This window comes from Monodelphis domestica, chromosome 3 (genome assembly GCF_027887165.1).
Source record: "Monodelphis domestica isolate mMonDom1 chromosome 3, mMonDom1.pri, whole genome shotgun sequence".
Lineage (NCBI taxonomy): Eukaryota > Metazoa > Chordata > Mammalia > Didelphimorphia > Didelphidae > Monodelphis > Monodelphis domestica.
Genome location: NC_077229.1, coordinates 332,093,234 through 332,105,880, shown reverse-complemented (window position 1 = coordinate 332,105,880; position 12,647 = coordinate 332,093,234). Strand labels below are relative to the sequence as shown.

Below are 12,647 nucleotides of genomic sequence, written 5' to 3'. Positions count from 1 at the left end.
TACAAATAATCTATTGATCACCTCCTGAAAATTCCAAAATTCAGAATCTCAAGAATATAGCAAAATTCCAGAATTCCTAGGTCAAGGAGAAACTATTGCAAGCAACCAAAAAGAAACAACTCAAATATTGTGGACAAAATCAGGATAGCACAAGACTTGGCAGTTTCTGCATTAAAGGATCAAAGGGCCTAGAATATGATATCCCAGAGGACAAAGGAGCTAGGACTATAACCAAGAATCACCCACTAAGCAAAACTAAGTATAATCCTTCAGGGGGAAAGATAGGCATGTTTATATCAGGAATGCAGGGACAATTTAACATAAGGAAAATTATCAACATAATTCACAATATCAACAAAAAAGTAATGAAAACCATTACTTTATAAATACATGCAAAAAAAAAACCCTTAACAAAAAACAATTCATTCCTATTAAAATCACAAGAAAGCATAGGTATAAATGACATTTTCTTAACATGATAGAAGTATCCACCTAAGACCTTCAGCAAGTATTATCTGTAATGGGGGAAAGCTAGAAGCCTTCCCAATAAGATCAGGAGTGAAACATGGATGCCCATTATCGCCAATATCATTTAATATAATATTAGAAGTGCCATCAATAATAATAAGAGAAGAAGAAATGGAAGGAATCAGAAAGGGTAAAGATGTAAAAAAACTATCTCTGTATGCTGATTACATAATAGTATATGTAGAAAATCCAAGAAATTCAACTAAAAATTTAGTTTAAACTATCAATAATTTTGGCAAAGTCGCAGGATGTAAAATAAATCCACACAAATCATCAGCATTTTTATGCATTAGTGGTAAAGCCCAGCAAGAAAAAATAGAAAGATATACTCCATTTAAAATAACCATAGTTAGAATAAAATACCTGGGAGTATACCTGCCAAAGAAAACCCAAAAACTACATGAATAATTATAAAATACTTTTTATACAAATACAGTCAGATCTATATAGAGAAATATTAATTGTTTATGGATGGACAGTAAATATAATTAAAATGATAATCCCACCTAAACTAATCTACTTATTAAACACTATCCCAATTAAATCACCAAAAATATTATTTCATGGAGTTAGAAAAAATGATAATAAAATTCATTTGGAAGAATAAAAGATCCAGAATATCAAAGGAATTAATGGAAAAATATAAAGGAATAAAGTCTAGCAGTACCAGATTTTAAGTTGTATTATTAAGCAATAATAATTACAACTATCTGGAACTCTTTCCAGTAAACATGGCAGCAGTCTAGAGGCACGACTCTTCCTCTCCTCAGCACCCAACGACACTGACTACCTCAAAAGACAAAAAAAAATTTTTTTTTATGGAGTGTAAACCTTAAAATTTCACAGACTTATGAATGTTAAAAATTTTACTCCACATTGAGGAATCCTCTAATTCCCTACTTGAAATAATTCCCTATCAGATAGTGAGAACTCTACTTGAATGTGAAAACTCCTTGCTATGGGAGTATCCCTACTCCACCCCTACTTAAGACTGATTTAGGGCAGAAAACTCCTTGCTAAACAATGAAAGTAGTTGAAACCCATACTTATAACGGAAAGGAGTTCTTTGAGCCATGCCTGTTTTTGGAATTGATACAATGGGATGCTAGGTGCCTATAAAGGTGGGGCAACTTGTAAACTACTTAGACCTAAAAGGTGAAAACTTACTCAGAGGTTTTCTCTTAATGAAATTAGTCAACACAGCAGCATTTTTTTCTGACTTACTAAAGAGATTAATCTACTCAGCTGTGAATTCAAAATGGGCTGTCTTTTGGAAAACATCTACAGTGATTGGTAGATGGAAGAACTTAGGGGAGGTGACATAGGAGATTTTGCCCTTAAAACTAAGAGCTCAGAGAAGAGCTGGAGGTCATATATGAAACATTCAGATTGAGGAGGTCATTCTGAAACATTCAGATTGAGAAGTCATTCTGAAACATTCAGATTGAGGAGTTCATTCTGAAACATTCAGATGGAGAAGGGAGCTGGTGAAAGCAGCTGAGATAATGCTGGCCTGGTATCACTAGAATCCTTGCTTAGGCAGACCTTGTGGTGAGTGTTAAAAGACTGACTGACTGATCTCTCTTTCTTAAGACTCAGGTCTAGGCCATGTTGGCTTAAGGCGCTTCATACTTATTTCCTTTTTCTCTCTTTCTCTCTTTTCTTTCATTCCACATTTGTATTAATTAAAATCTCTATAAAACCCAGTTGACTTGGGTATTTGAATAATTGGGAATATTTCCCTGGCAACCACCTTATATTTGATTTAAAAACAAAGACTCTGTAGTTAAACATATTTTTCTGAGGTTAAATTTACTCACCCTCTCTTATATCTATCACAATTTATATCTTCCACCATTTTAACTCACTACAGTTTACAACATCACTCTTTTAACTGTTACAGTTTAAGGCCTTCAACCATTTTAAATCTTATAGGAGGAAAAACCCAGAGGAAACAGAGGAGGAAATTCAGATAAACCCAAAACCTTCCAAAAAATGGAAACTGTCCACAAGCTCTTGAAGAATTTAAATTGGAGCTTATCAAAAAGATGGAAGTCTTCTGGCAAGAAAAATGGGAAATACTTGAAAGAGAAAATAATAGTTTAAAAGACAAGAACTCCCAATTGGAGAAAAAGCTGGAAGTCACGAAAAGCAGGATAGACCAAACTGAAAAGAAAACCAGTCTTTAAGGACCAGAATTAGGCAACTGGAAGACAATGATCTTGCAAAACAGAAAGAATTAATAAAGCAAAGTCAAAAGACTGACAAAATAGAAGAAAACAAAATATCTCACTGACAAGATGACATATCAGGAAAACACTGCAAGGAGAGACAATTTGAGAATCATTGGTCTAACTAAAAAGCCAGAAATAAACAGAAATCTTTACATCATACTACAAGAAATCATCCAAGAAAGCTGCCCTGATGTTCATGAACAAGGGGGAAAATAGACATTGAAAGAGTTCATAGAATACCCTCTAAACTAAATCCTCAAAAGACAACTTCTAGAAATATAATTGCCAAATTCCAGAGATTTCAAGCTAAGGAGAAAATTCCACAAGAAGCCAAAAAGAGACAATTCAGATACCAAGGAGCACCAATCAGGATCGCACAAGCCCTGGAAGCTTCCACACTAATGGACCACAAGGCCTGGAACATGATATTCAAAAAAGCAAGAGAACTGGGTCTTCAACCAAGAATCACCTATACATCTAAATTGACTATATATTTCCAGGGGAAAGTATGGGCATTCAACAAAATGGAATATTTCCAAGTACTTGTAAGGAAAAGACCAGAACTAAGTGGAAAGTTTGATATCCAAACACAAAAATCAAGAGAAACATGAAAAGTTAAATATGAAAAAGAGGAAAAGGAGAAAAATGTTTTTTTTATTCAAACTCTCTTCTTTAAGGGCTACAATTCGATCAAATTATATTTATTAATATAGGGGGAAATGTTATTTGTAACTCTCAAAAATTATATTCACTATCATAGTTATTAGACAAATCATTCACAGGAAGAGATTGGGGCATTAAGGGCTATAAGATGATATGCAAAAAATAATAATAAAAAGGTAGGGGGGAATCGAAGATGGCACCAAGAGATACTTGAAGAAATAAAATAAATAGAATAATCTTTATTACACAAAGATACACATGGGAAGGGGAGGGGAAGAATACTCTTATAAGGAAAGGAAGGGAGTGCTAATAGCTAATACTTAAACTTTACTCTCTGAAATCAATTCTGAGAAGGAAGAGCAATTAGATCCATTGGGGTCTTGAATTCTATCTTATCTTACAGGGAAAGTGAGAAGGGAAAACCAAGGGGACTAGGGGGAAGGGAGTACTAAAAGGGAGGGAAGCAGAAGGGGGAGGGAACTTAACAGACCCTAAAAAAACAAGAAGGTAACAAAAAGGGAAGGACCAGAAAGGAAAGCATATTAAGGGAGGGGATTAGGGAGATTGATTAAAAGTAAACCTCTGCTATAAAAGGATATAGCAAAAGAAGAAACAGCAGAATTAGGAGAGGATATTAAAATTCTGAGGAATACACAAGTGACAATCATAACTTTGAACTCACCCATAAAATGAAAACAAATAGGAGAGTGGATTAGAATCCAAAATCCTATCATATGTTGTCTACAAGAAACACACCTGAGGAACAACCTCCAGGAAGTGATGCAGAGCAAGAGGAGCAGAACCAGGAGAACATTGTACACAGAGACTAATACACTGTGGTATAATCGAACGTAATGGACTTCTCCATTAGTGGCGGTGTAATGTCCCTGAACAATTTGCAGGGATCTAGGAGAAAAAAACACTATTCATAAGCAAAGGATAAACTATGGGAGTGGAAACACCGAGGAAAAGCAACTGCCTGAATACAGCAGTTGAGGGGACATGACAGAGGAGAGACTCTAAATGAAGACTCTAATGCAAATATTATCAACATGGCAATGGGTTCAAATCAAGAAAACATGTAATGCCCAGTGGATTTGCGTGTCGGCTATGGGGGGTGGGGGGGTGGGGGGGAGGAAAAGCAAATGATCTATGTCTTTAACGAATAATGCTTGGAAATGATCAAATAAAATATAACTTAAAAAAAATAAAGAAAGAAACACACCTGAGACAGGTAGATACTCACAAGGTTAGAATTAAAAGTTGGAGCAAAATCTATTGGGCCTCAACTGATAGAAAGAAGGCAGGAGTTGCAATCATGATCTCTGACAAGGTCAAAGTAAAAATAGATCTGATTAAAATGGATAGGGAAGGTAAATACATCCTGATGAAAGAGAGTTTAGATAATGAGGAAATATCAGTAATCAACATGTATGCACCAAATGGTATTGCATCCAAATTTCTAAAGGAGAAACTAGTGGAATTGAAGGAGGAAATAGATAGTAAAACTATATTAGTGGAAGACCTAAACCTACCACTATCAAATTTAGATGAATCAAATAAAAAAATAAATAAGAAAGAGGTAAAAGATATGAATGAAATCTTAGAAAAATTAGAGCTAATCGATATAAGGAGAAAAATAAATAGGAACAAAAAGGAATGATACATTCACAAAGAATGATCATTTACTAGGTCATAAAAATTTGGCAAAAATGCAGAAAAGCAGAAATAAATGCAACCTTTTCAGATCATAACGCAATAAAAACAATGATCAGTAAGGGAACATGGTGAGCCAAATCAAAAATTAATTGGAAATTAAATAATATGATTCTCCAAAATGAGTTAGTTATAGAACAAATCATAGAAACAATAATTTCGTTGAAGAAAATGACAATGAGGTGACACCCTTTCAGAATCTATGGGATGCAGCCAAAGCAGTAGGGAAATTTTATATCCTTGAGTTCATATATATGCTTGAGTGAGGAATGTCCTCAGTCAGTGCACAAAGTGGGAGGGGAGTGGCTCAAGCACTCTATTCCCCTCCATCTCTGCCACCTATGAGCTATGCACCATACCCACTGTGCACTCCCATTGGGCTGATGGGCAAAGGGACAGATGATATGAAAAAATGTTGTCAGAAGCAGTGGAGAGGGGGAAGGAAGCAGCTCCTACCTTTCTAGTAACAATCTAGGGGGTAAGAGGGAGAGAAAAGGTGGGATTTAGGGAGGCGCATGTTCACAGAGAGAGTTCTGCATGCCATCTTTGGCTTATCTGTCATAGGTTCACCATCACTTGGATAGGATGATACACAGTAATCATAATGGTGAAAAATATTTTTACAACTCTCTAATAAAAGCTTCGTTTCTCAAATACATACAAAAATAAGTCAAATGTATACAAGTCACTCCCCAAATGGCAAATGGTCAAAGGATATGGACAAGGAAGTTCTCAAAATAATTAAAGCTATCTAGTCATGTGAAAAAATGCTCAACTCTGAAGTACTACCTTGCACCTATCCTATGTGCTATTACAACAAATAAAATGACAAAACTTGGAAGGGATGTGGGAAAATTGAGGTACTAAAGTACTGTTGGGCAAATTGTGAACTGATTCAACCACTCTGGGAAATAATTTGAATCTCTGACCAAATGGATATAAAATCAAATACATTCTTTTGACCCAACAATACCATTACTATGTCTGCATCCCAAAGATTTAAAAATAAAGGACCTATATGTATCTATAGCAGCTCTTTTTGTGATGACAAAGACTTGGAAAATGAGAGGATGTCTACCAATTGGGAAATGACTAAGTTTTTGTGCTATAAGAAATGTCAATCCAGAGGATTTGGAAAAGCTTACACAAACTGAGAATTGTACACATTAAGAGCAATTATTTAACAATGAATAAGAGTGAATAACTTATTTACTATCAGCAACACAATGATCCAAGACAACCTCAAAATGACTCATGACAAAAATGCCATTGACTTCCAGAGAATGAACTGATGGAGTCTGAATTCAAACCAAAGTAGTTTCTTCATTTTTTAATTCAAGTTTTCTTCCACAAAAGGATTAATATGAAAAAATGTTTTTACATGAGTGTACATATGGAAAATCTATATTGGATCACATACCATCTCAGTGGGAAAGAAAAACAGGGAGAGAATCTAAAACTCAAAAATTTTTTTTAAATCAAAGTTTAAAAATTATTACATTTAATTGAGGAAAAATAAAATATTATCAAAAATAAAAAGTTAGGTAAACCTCATAGGGCAGGAGAGAATTCACAGTATTATATTGCAGTATAAATCTCATTAGGTATCCACAATCCTACATTGATACAATTGGAGGATTCTCCTAAAAAACTGAGGAAAAAATAATTCTTTTATAAAGTGAGGAATAATGGACATAAGATTAGCACTCACCTAACAAATGAAAGGATAGAATTACCAATGTATCATTAACATTAGAAAATTTTCAAAAAAGCAAGCTCAAAAATGTGAGTTAATATGAATTTATCCTAACTACTTCATTTACCATGATTAGCACCACTGTTGTTAACCACATGAAAACTTGTGTTTTAAGTTTTCCTGAAATACTTTAAAAATGTAAAGGAAAATACTGATCTCTAAAACTTTAAAAATTATAGTCTACACTTAAGAAAAAAGCTTTAACGATCAAGAACAGCTATGCATGGTGGTATATACCTGCCACTAGGAAGGCTAAGGCTTTCTCTTCTTGAGTTCAAGAGTTCTAAACTGCATTGGGCTAAGCAATGGAGTGTGTCTATACTACATTCAGAGGCCACCAGGTTGTCTAAGGAGAATTCAACTGGCCCAATTCTTAAATAGAGCAGGTCAAAGTTCTTGAAGGGGAAAAGGAAAGAAATGAAATAGCATAAACCCAAATCACTAAGCACTGAGTACCTCCATCAAGTTGCCAGGCAACTGAGAGTTTCCTATCATCTATTTATCTGGCAACTTAGATCTCAGCAAAATCAGATTAGGGGTCCAATGCCTCTCAATGACCCTTGAGTCTGTGGAAAAACAGAAGATCAAAGATAGGAAGGATAGTTTGAGGTTGTATATGTGTTAAGACTAAGAGTGGGTAATCCCTCTGGAAAAATTGCTAAATTTCAAGTGATACAAATAAGTCATGGATGAAAGGGAACGGGGTCAGCAAAAGCTCAATATCATAAATTCCTCATCACTTCAATAAAAGTATAGTATTTCAGAGGTAGAAGGAACCACAGAAGTTCTCTAATCAAAGCATATAATTTTATAAGTGAAGAATCTGAGGCTTCCAGTATTTGCCCAAGGTTACATGACTAATTGGTGAAAGCACTAACTGCAACTTGACTGGAATACATGTCTCCTAACTCTAAATGAAGATATCTTTGCATTATAACATGATTCTTCTGTGCTCATGTTCATCATTAAAAAAAAATGACTTTTTTTTTAAAGGTAAAGTTCTAGTTAACTATTGATAGAGGGAATCTGGCATGCAAATTATTTCGAATAGCTGATCTTAGTTTTGTGATGCAGGCTGAGAAACACTGAAAAGACAGATACAGACTTAGAAGAGTCCTTTGTGTTACTACCCTAACTCTTCCCAGCTCAACTCTTTGAATGGACAATCCAGGAGGGTCAAGAAGCCTGGCTTAACTACAAATAATAACACATATTGTGGTAGAGAACTAACACTCAGATAATCAGAATTACTAACATTTTATACAATTATCTATGCTAGAACTTTTTGAGGACATAAATACTTATATACTGACCACTTCTGAGATTTGTCTGGCTATTCATATCCCTAGTTTTCCGCTGGAAGCTTTCTAAGAAGAAAAACTTGCTCAACAAGAGTATCACAGTTTTCTATAATGCAATCTTGCTGGCTTTTTTTTTGTTTGTTTGGTCTTTTTAAGTGGTATTTAATATTTGTAGTTCCAAAATAATGGCGGGGGGAGGGAATAATCATTTTATACAGTGCTTACTGCTTCCTAAGCATTGTACTAAAAGCTTTTAGCATGGTTTATAATCTCACAAGGAAAGAGAGACCAAAGTAACATCTTTTACAGATAATTTCATACGATTATCTTCCTAACCTTTCTTTGATTAAAAAAAAAAATCAAATAGTGTTTTATACAGTAGCATCATCCTTTAAATACAATTTTAAGTAAAATAAAGAGTAAACAAGTATCAAAATAGGTAATAATTTTATGTAAGCAAACCATAAAAATAACAGCTAATATTTACCATGTAGAGTTATTTTCAGTTACAAAGTACTTTACATTTATTATCTCATTTGGGCTTCATGCCATAGTATGTTCATAGGTATTAGCACAAGTATATCAGGCATTATAATGATCCTCATACTATAATTAAAGATAGTGAGGTTTAGAGAAGTTAAATTATTTTTCCAAGGTTACAGAGCTAATAAGTTATATAAAACTGAACTCGGGCTTTCCAAGCCTAATTGTTATGACACAAGTCTCAGATTAAGATAGCATCATCCAGGCATAAGAAGGAAAGAAACCACCATTTTATTAATCACCTATTATGTGCTGGGCACTGTTCCTGACAAATATTATGTTATTTGATCCTCACAACAACCCTGGAAGGTAGATGCTACTATTATTCCTCTTCCCCACCTTTTTATTGAAAAATCTAAGAAATGGAGGATGTGACTTGCACAATTGTCAAATAGCTGATTTGTCCTCCATTAGACTGTGAGCTCAAAAATAGGAAACATCTACCCACTATGGTACTTAGCTTAAGAATACTTATCCTACCCAATTCTCAATGAGAAAAAATCAAATTATGCTCATTACACAAATAATATTACTATGACATGAAAAATTGTCACAAAAACATTAGTATTTTGTAAATAAGTAAAATCAAATTAAAAGCAAACTCTTTATATTATCCATTTGGGGAAAAATGTACTCAAGTACTTAAGTAATAAGCAAACCTGTAAGGTACGCATCAAACACATTCTATTTTGGGTCAAATTATAACTAAATAAAAGCCTATCCCAATGCCTCATGACTGGGGTGTAATCCAAAAGTGAAAGCGATGGCTATAAGCTCTGAAATGTCTTACAAGGATGGAAAAGTGTGTCTTCCCTCTGAGAAACAGCTAACTAAGCTCACCAGAAGACTGGGCACTATTGATGAAGTGGTGGGTGTGGCAAAGCAATTCATTAAATGATCTAGTAATATCTCTGTCAGTGAAGCAAGAGCCTGGACAAGTGAAATCAGAAATCTTTCAAAGGACCAAAGTTGTAGTTTGAGCTGTTATAGTGGAGTTGTGCTCTCTTTAAAGGATAGATACTAAAGTAATTTAGTAAGTCAATATTATACAAATTCAAATAATTTTCAAACCACACAAAATAAATTCTTAAGTCATCTCTTCATAAAATGTTTAGTATCTTAGAAGTGATGACCTATACTAGCATCCTCTATTTCAGACACAGAAACTGAGTTAAGAGATCTGTCAATGAAACACAAAACACAAAAAAGTACCCTAGAACTTGATAGCTAAGTCCTAATGTGATCTTTCAGTCACAATTGGAATTTAGTTTGAAGATAAAAAACAAAACTACTTTGTTTTTAATATTGTCTGCGTTCTTCTTTAAAGTTTTTATATTATACATGTATCTGGCATAGATGTGATCATTGTCAAGGCAGTTTATGGAGAAAAAGCCATGAAGCTGTTAGATTTAATGGAAAACTGATCTTGGAAGAAAAAAATCAAAATAACTTAGATTTCCGTTTTAATAGCCCTTTGGCTGACTGAGCATTCAAGGAGAAATATCATTTTGCTCTCCATTTCACATCATAAAGTATTTCCCCCTTTTTTAAGATGGGGCAATACCCTAAATACAATTCCCAGGTTCACACTTAACTCTCCCAGAATTAATGCTAAACTAGACAGAAACCATTACTAGGAAGAGACCAGAGGGCCCTTTCAGTCCCCACTGCCTCAAGGGTTCTAACACCTTTTAAAAGTCAACAGTAAAGCTGCTCAGAATCTCCGAAAAACCCAACTTTTCCGTTTTCGACTGGGGGGGTGGGGGGGGGGCGTTGGAAGAACAAGTCAAAATAACAAGCGGCAGAAAAGGAAAAAATGGAAAGGGTACCCAAATCGGCCACCACCAGCGGGCACACTCAGTTCCGAAAGCGAGCACACGCTCCAGGTTCATACCGCCCTCTGTCATCTCGGACCCGCCACCAACTCTGGGCAAGGGTTCTTCCATGACATTCGGACATCCGGGGCCCGGGGGAGTGGGGGAAGGGGGTAAAATTCCGCCGATTAGTATAAGTTTTTTTAATATAGTTTTAATAACAAAACGACCCAAGCAAAAGGTAGAAGGTGGAGCCACGCCCCATGGGAGTCCGAACGGGAAAGGGAAAAGGGGGGTGTGTGGAAGACAAAGGGGGGAGGGGTTAAAGAAAACAAACAGAGGCGACTAGAGGCTGAAATTGCCAAGAGCCAGAAAGATGGACAGGTAGAACTCACGGCACGCGTCCTGGGTAGAAGGACAGCAGCACAAATCCCCGCGGAGAATGCCCCCGGCGCCCCAGCCCCCACCCCCACCCCCAACTCCCAGGGCAGGGGCTCCGGGGCGGGGCCGGGAGGAGGTAGGGCCACTGGCCCGCCCCGCGCAGCCCCCAAGCTCCTGGGCTTACCCTACTGCCCACCCCAGAGGCCAAGGGTGCCCAGGGCCCCGCCTCCCGAGCCCCCAGGCACCAGGGCCCTCAGGACTTGGGCTAATGTTTCCACCCTGCTCGCTCCCTCACCCACCTCCCTGCCCCTCCATGGCGCCACCGGCTCCGGCTCTCGGGCTCCGACTCCTCCCGCTCCAGCTCTCCTGCCCCGCTGCTGCCGCCGCCGCCCCTGGCTCCTGCTGTAGCAACGCAGCCGCCGCCTCCCACCCGCTAACATCCCATGCTCCCATTGGCTCAGGAACTTCCTCCGAGGAGGAGGGAGAGGGGCTCCGGCTTTGAAGAAGGGCGGGGGAGGAAGAAAGGAGGTGGGGAGAGGAGGAGGACCACGTCCCAGCCCCCAGCCCTAGCCCTCTCTTCATCCCGTCTTGTCTCTCAAGTGCAGTTGTGATTCACAGTCCCTTGGGCTCTAGGACCCCAACTACCTTTTCTGCCCCTCCAAGAACACCCCGCCATCCGCCTCATCTGTGTGGTCATCCATTCCATTTTCTACTTCTACCCTTCAAAGGCATTTACCCAACATCATGCACCAGAGTTACACCTGCCTCCCTTTCTCCTGGACACACTTATCTCCTCCTGCCCTCCACACAGCTTCCCCTCCCACCAACAAACCCAGCACAGCATGCATCCTCTGCATCTCTAAATCATCTGCTCTCACACCTGCTCTCCAGCAATTTCTATTGCTTCTCTAGATTTTTACCACTTAAGACTGTCCTTCTGCCTCCCATCCATCTAGAAAACTTAAACAAACCTGGCACCATCCTTATACCCACCTGACCCTACATTTTGCCATGTAATCTCGTACTCTGCCCATAGCCAAAAGGAATGAAACAGATTTCTTAAAAACTTAACATGTTAAAAAAAAAAAAAGAGGAACTTGAGTTGCAGAGAAGTGAACCATTGGAACCAAGTGGAAAGTAGCAAAGGAAATAGGCTCCTGATTTCTAGTCATATTCTAAACACCACACATGGCAAAAGAGGTTCTGAATTTGCATATAGCTTCCATTTTTATTAGTATCTTAGTGTATTTTCCTCCTATAAAATGTGTATGTTATATTAAGTGTAACCTCAGAATCTAGCCGTGAGGTCATTTTGTGATTGTTCCAGACGCTAGTGAAGCAGTTTTCTTAGACCTTTCCTGAACATATTTGTCAATGATTTCTGGACCAAAGATAAAAAACAATTCCAACTGTTTATCTAAGTCAGGCTCATTTCTAACAGATTATTTCTTCCACGTTTGGAATTTTAGCATCCTTAGACTAAAAATAGCTTAGAGGCAGCAGCAAAAACTTTTGCCCCAGAACCTCAAAGCCTGGACACTGATCTGAATGCAACTGTAGGGGCTTAATAGAAGACCCTTACTGGCAGGGTCATAGGATCATAGATATAGTTTCATCTAATCAACTCTTGTTTTACAAAAGAAGTAGATTCTTATGGTTAATAACTTGGACCAAGGTCACATTTAATAAATAATAAGTCTAGGCATTTGAA

At 37.2% G+C, this 12,647-nt stretch overlaps 1 protein-coding gene across 6 annotated transcripts in view; it reads right to left on the bottom strand.

Moving 5' to 3' along the window:
- The window catches only part of ZC2HC1A (zinc finger C2HC-type containing 1A), a 131,801-nt gene that overhangs the window by 61,489 nt on the left and 57,665 nt on the right, over positions 1 to 12,647 (bottom strand). Inside the window, exon 1 of one of the 6 annotated variants that reach the window (XM_007486925.2) lies at positions 11,236 to 11,792. The exons of 4 other annotated variants lie outside the window; for them this stretch is intronic. In XM_007486925.2, coding sequence (XP_007486987.2) covers positions 11,236 to 11,518 — 283 coding nt within the window. In that variant the 5' untranslated portion in view covers positions 11,519 to 11,792. Of the gene's footprint in view, positions 1 to 11,235; positions 11,793 to 12,647 lie in introns of those variants that run through there. One more of the 6 variants, XM_056824128.1, reaches the window with a different exon arrangement.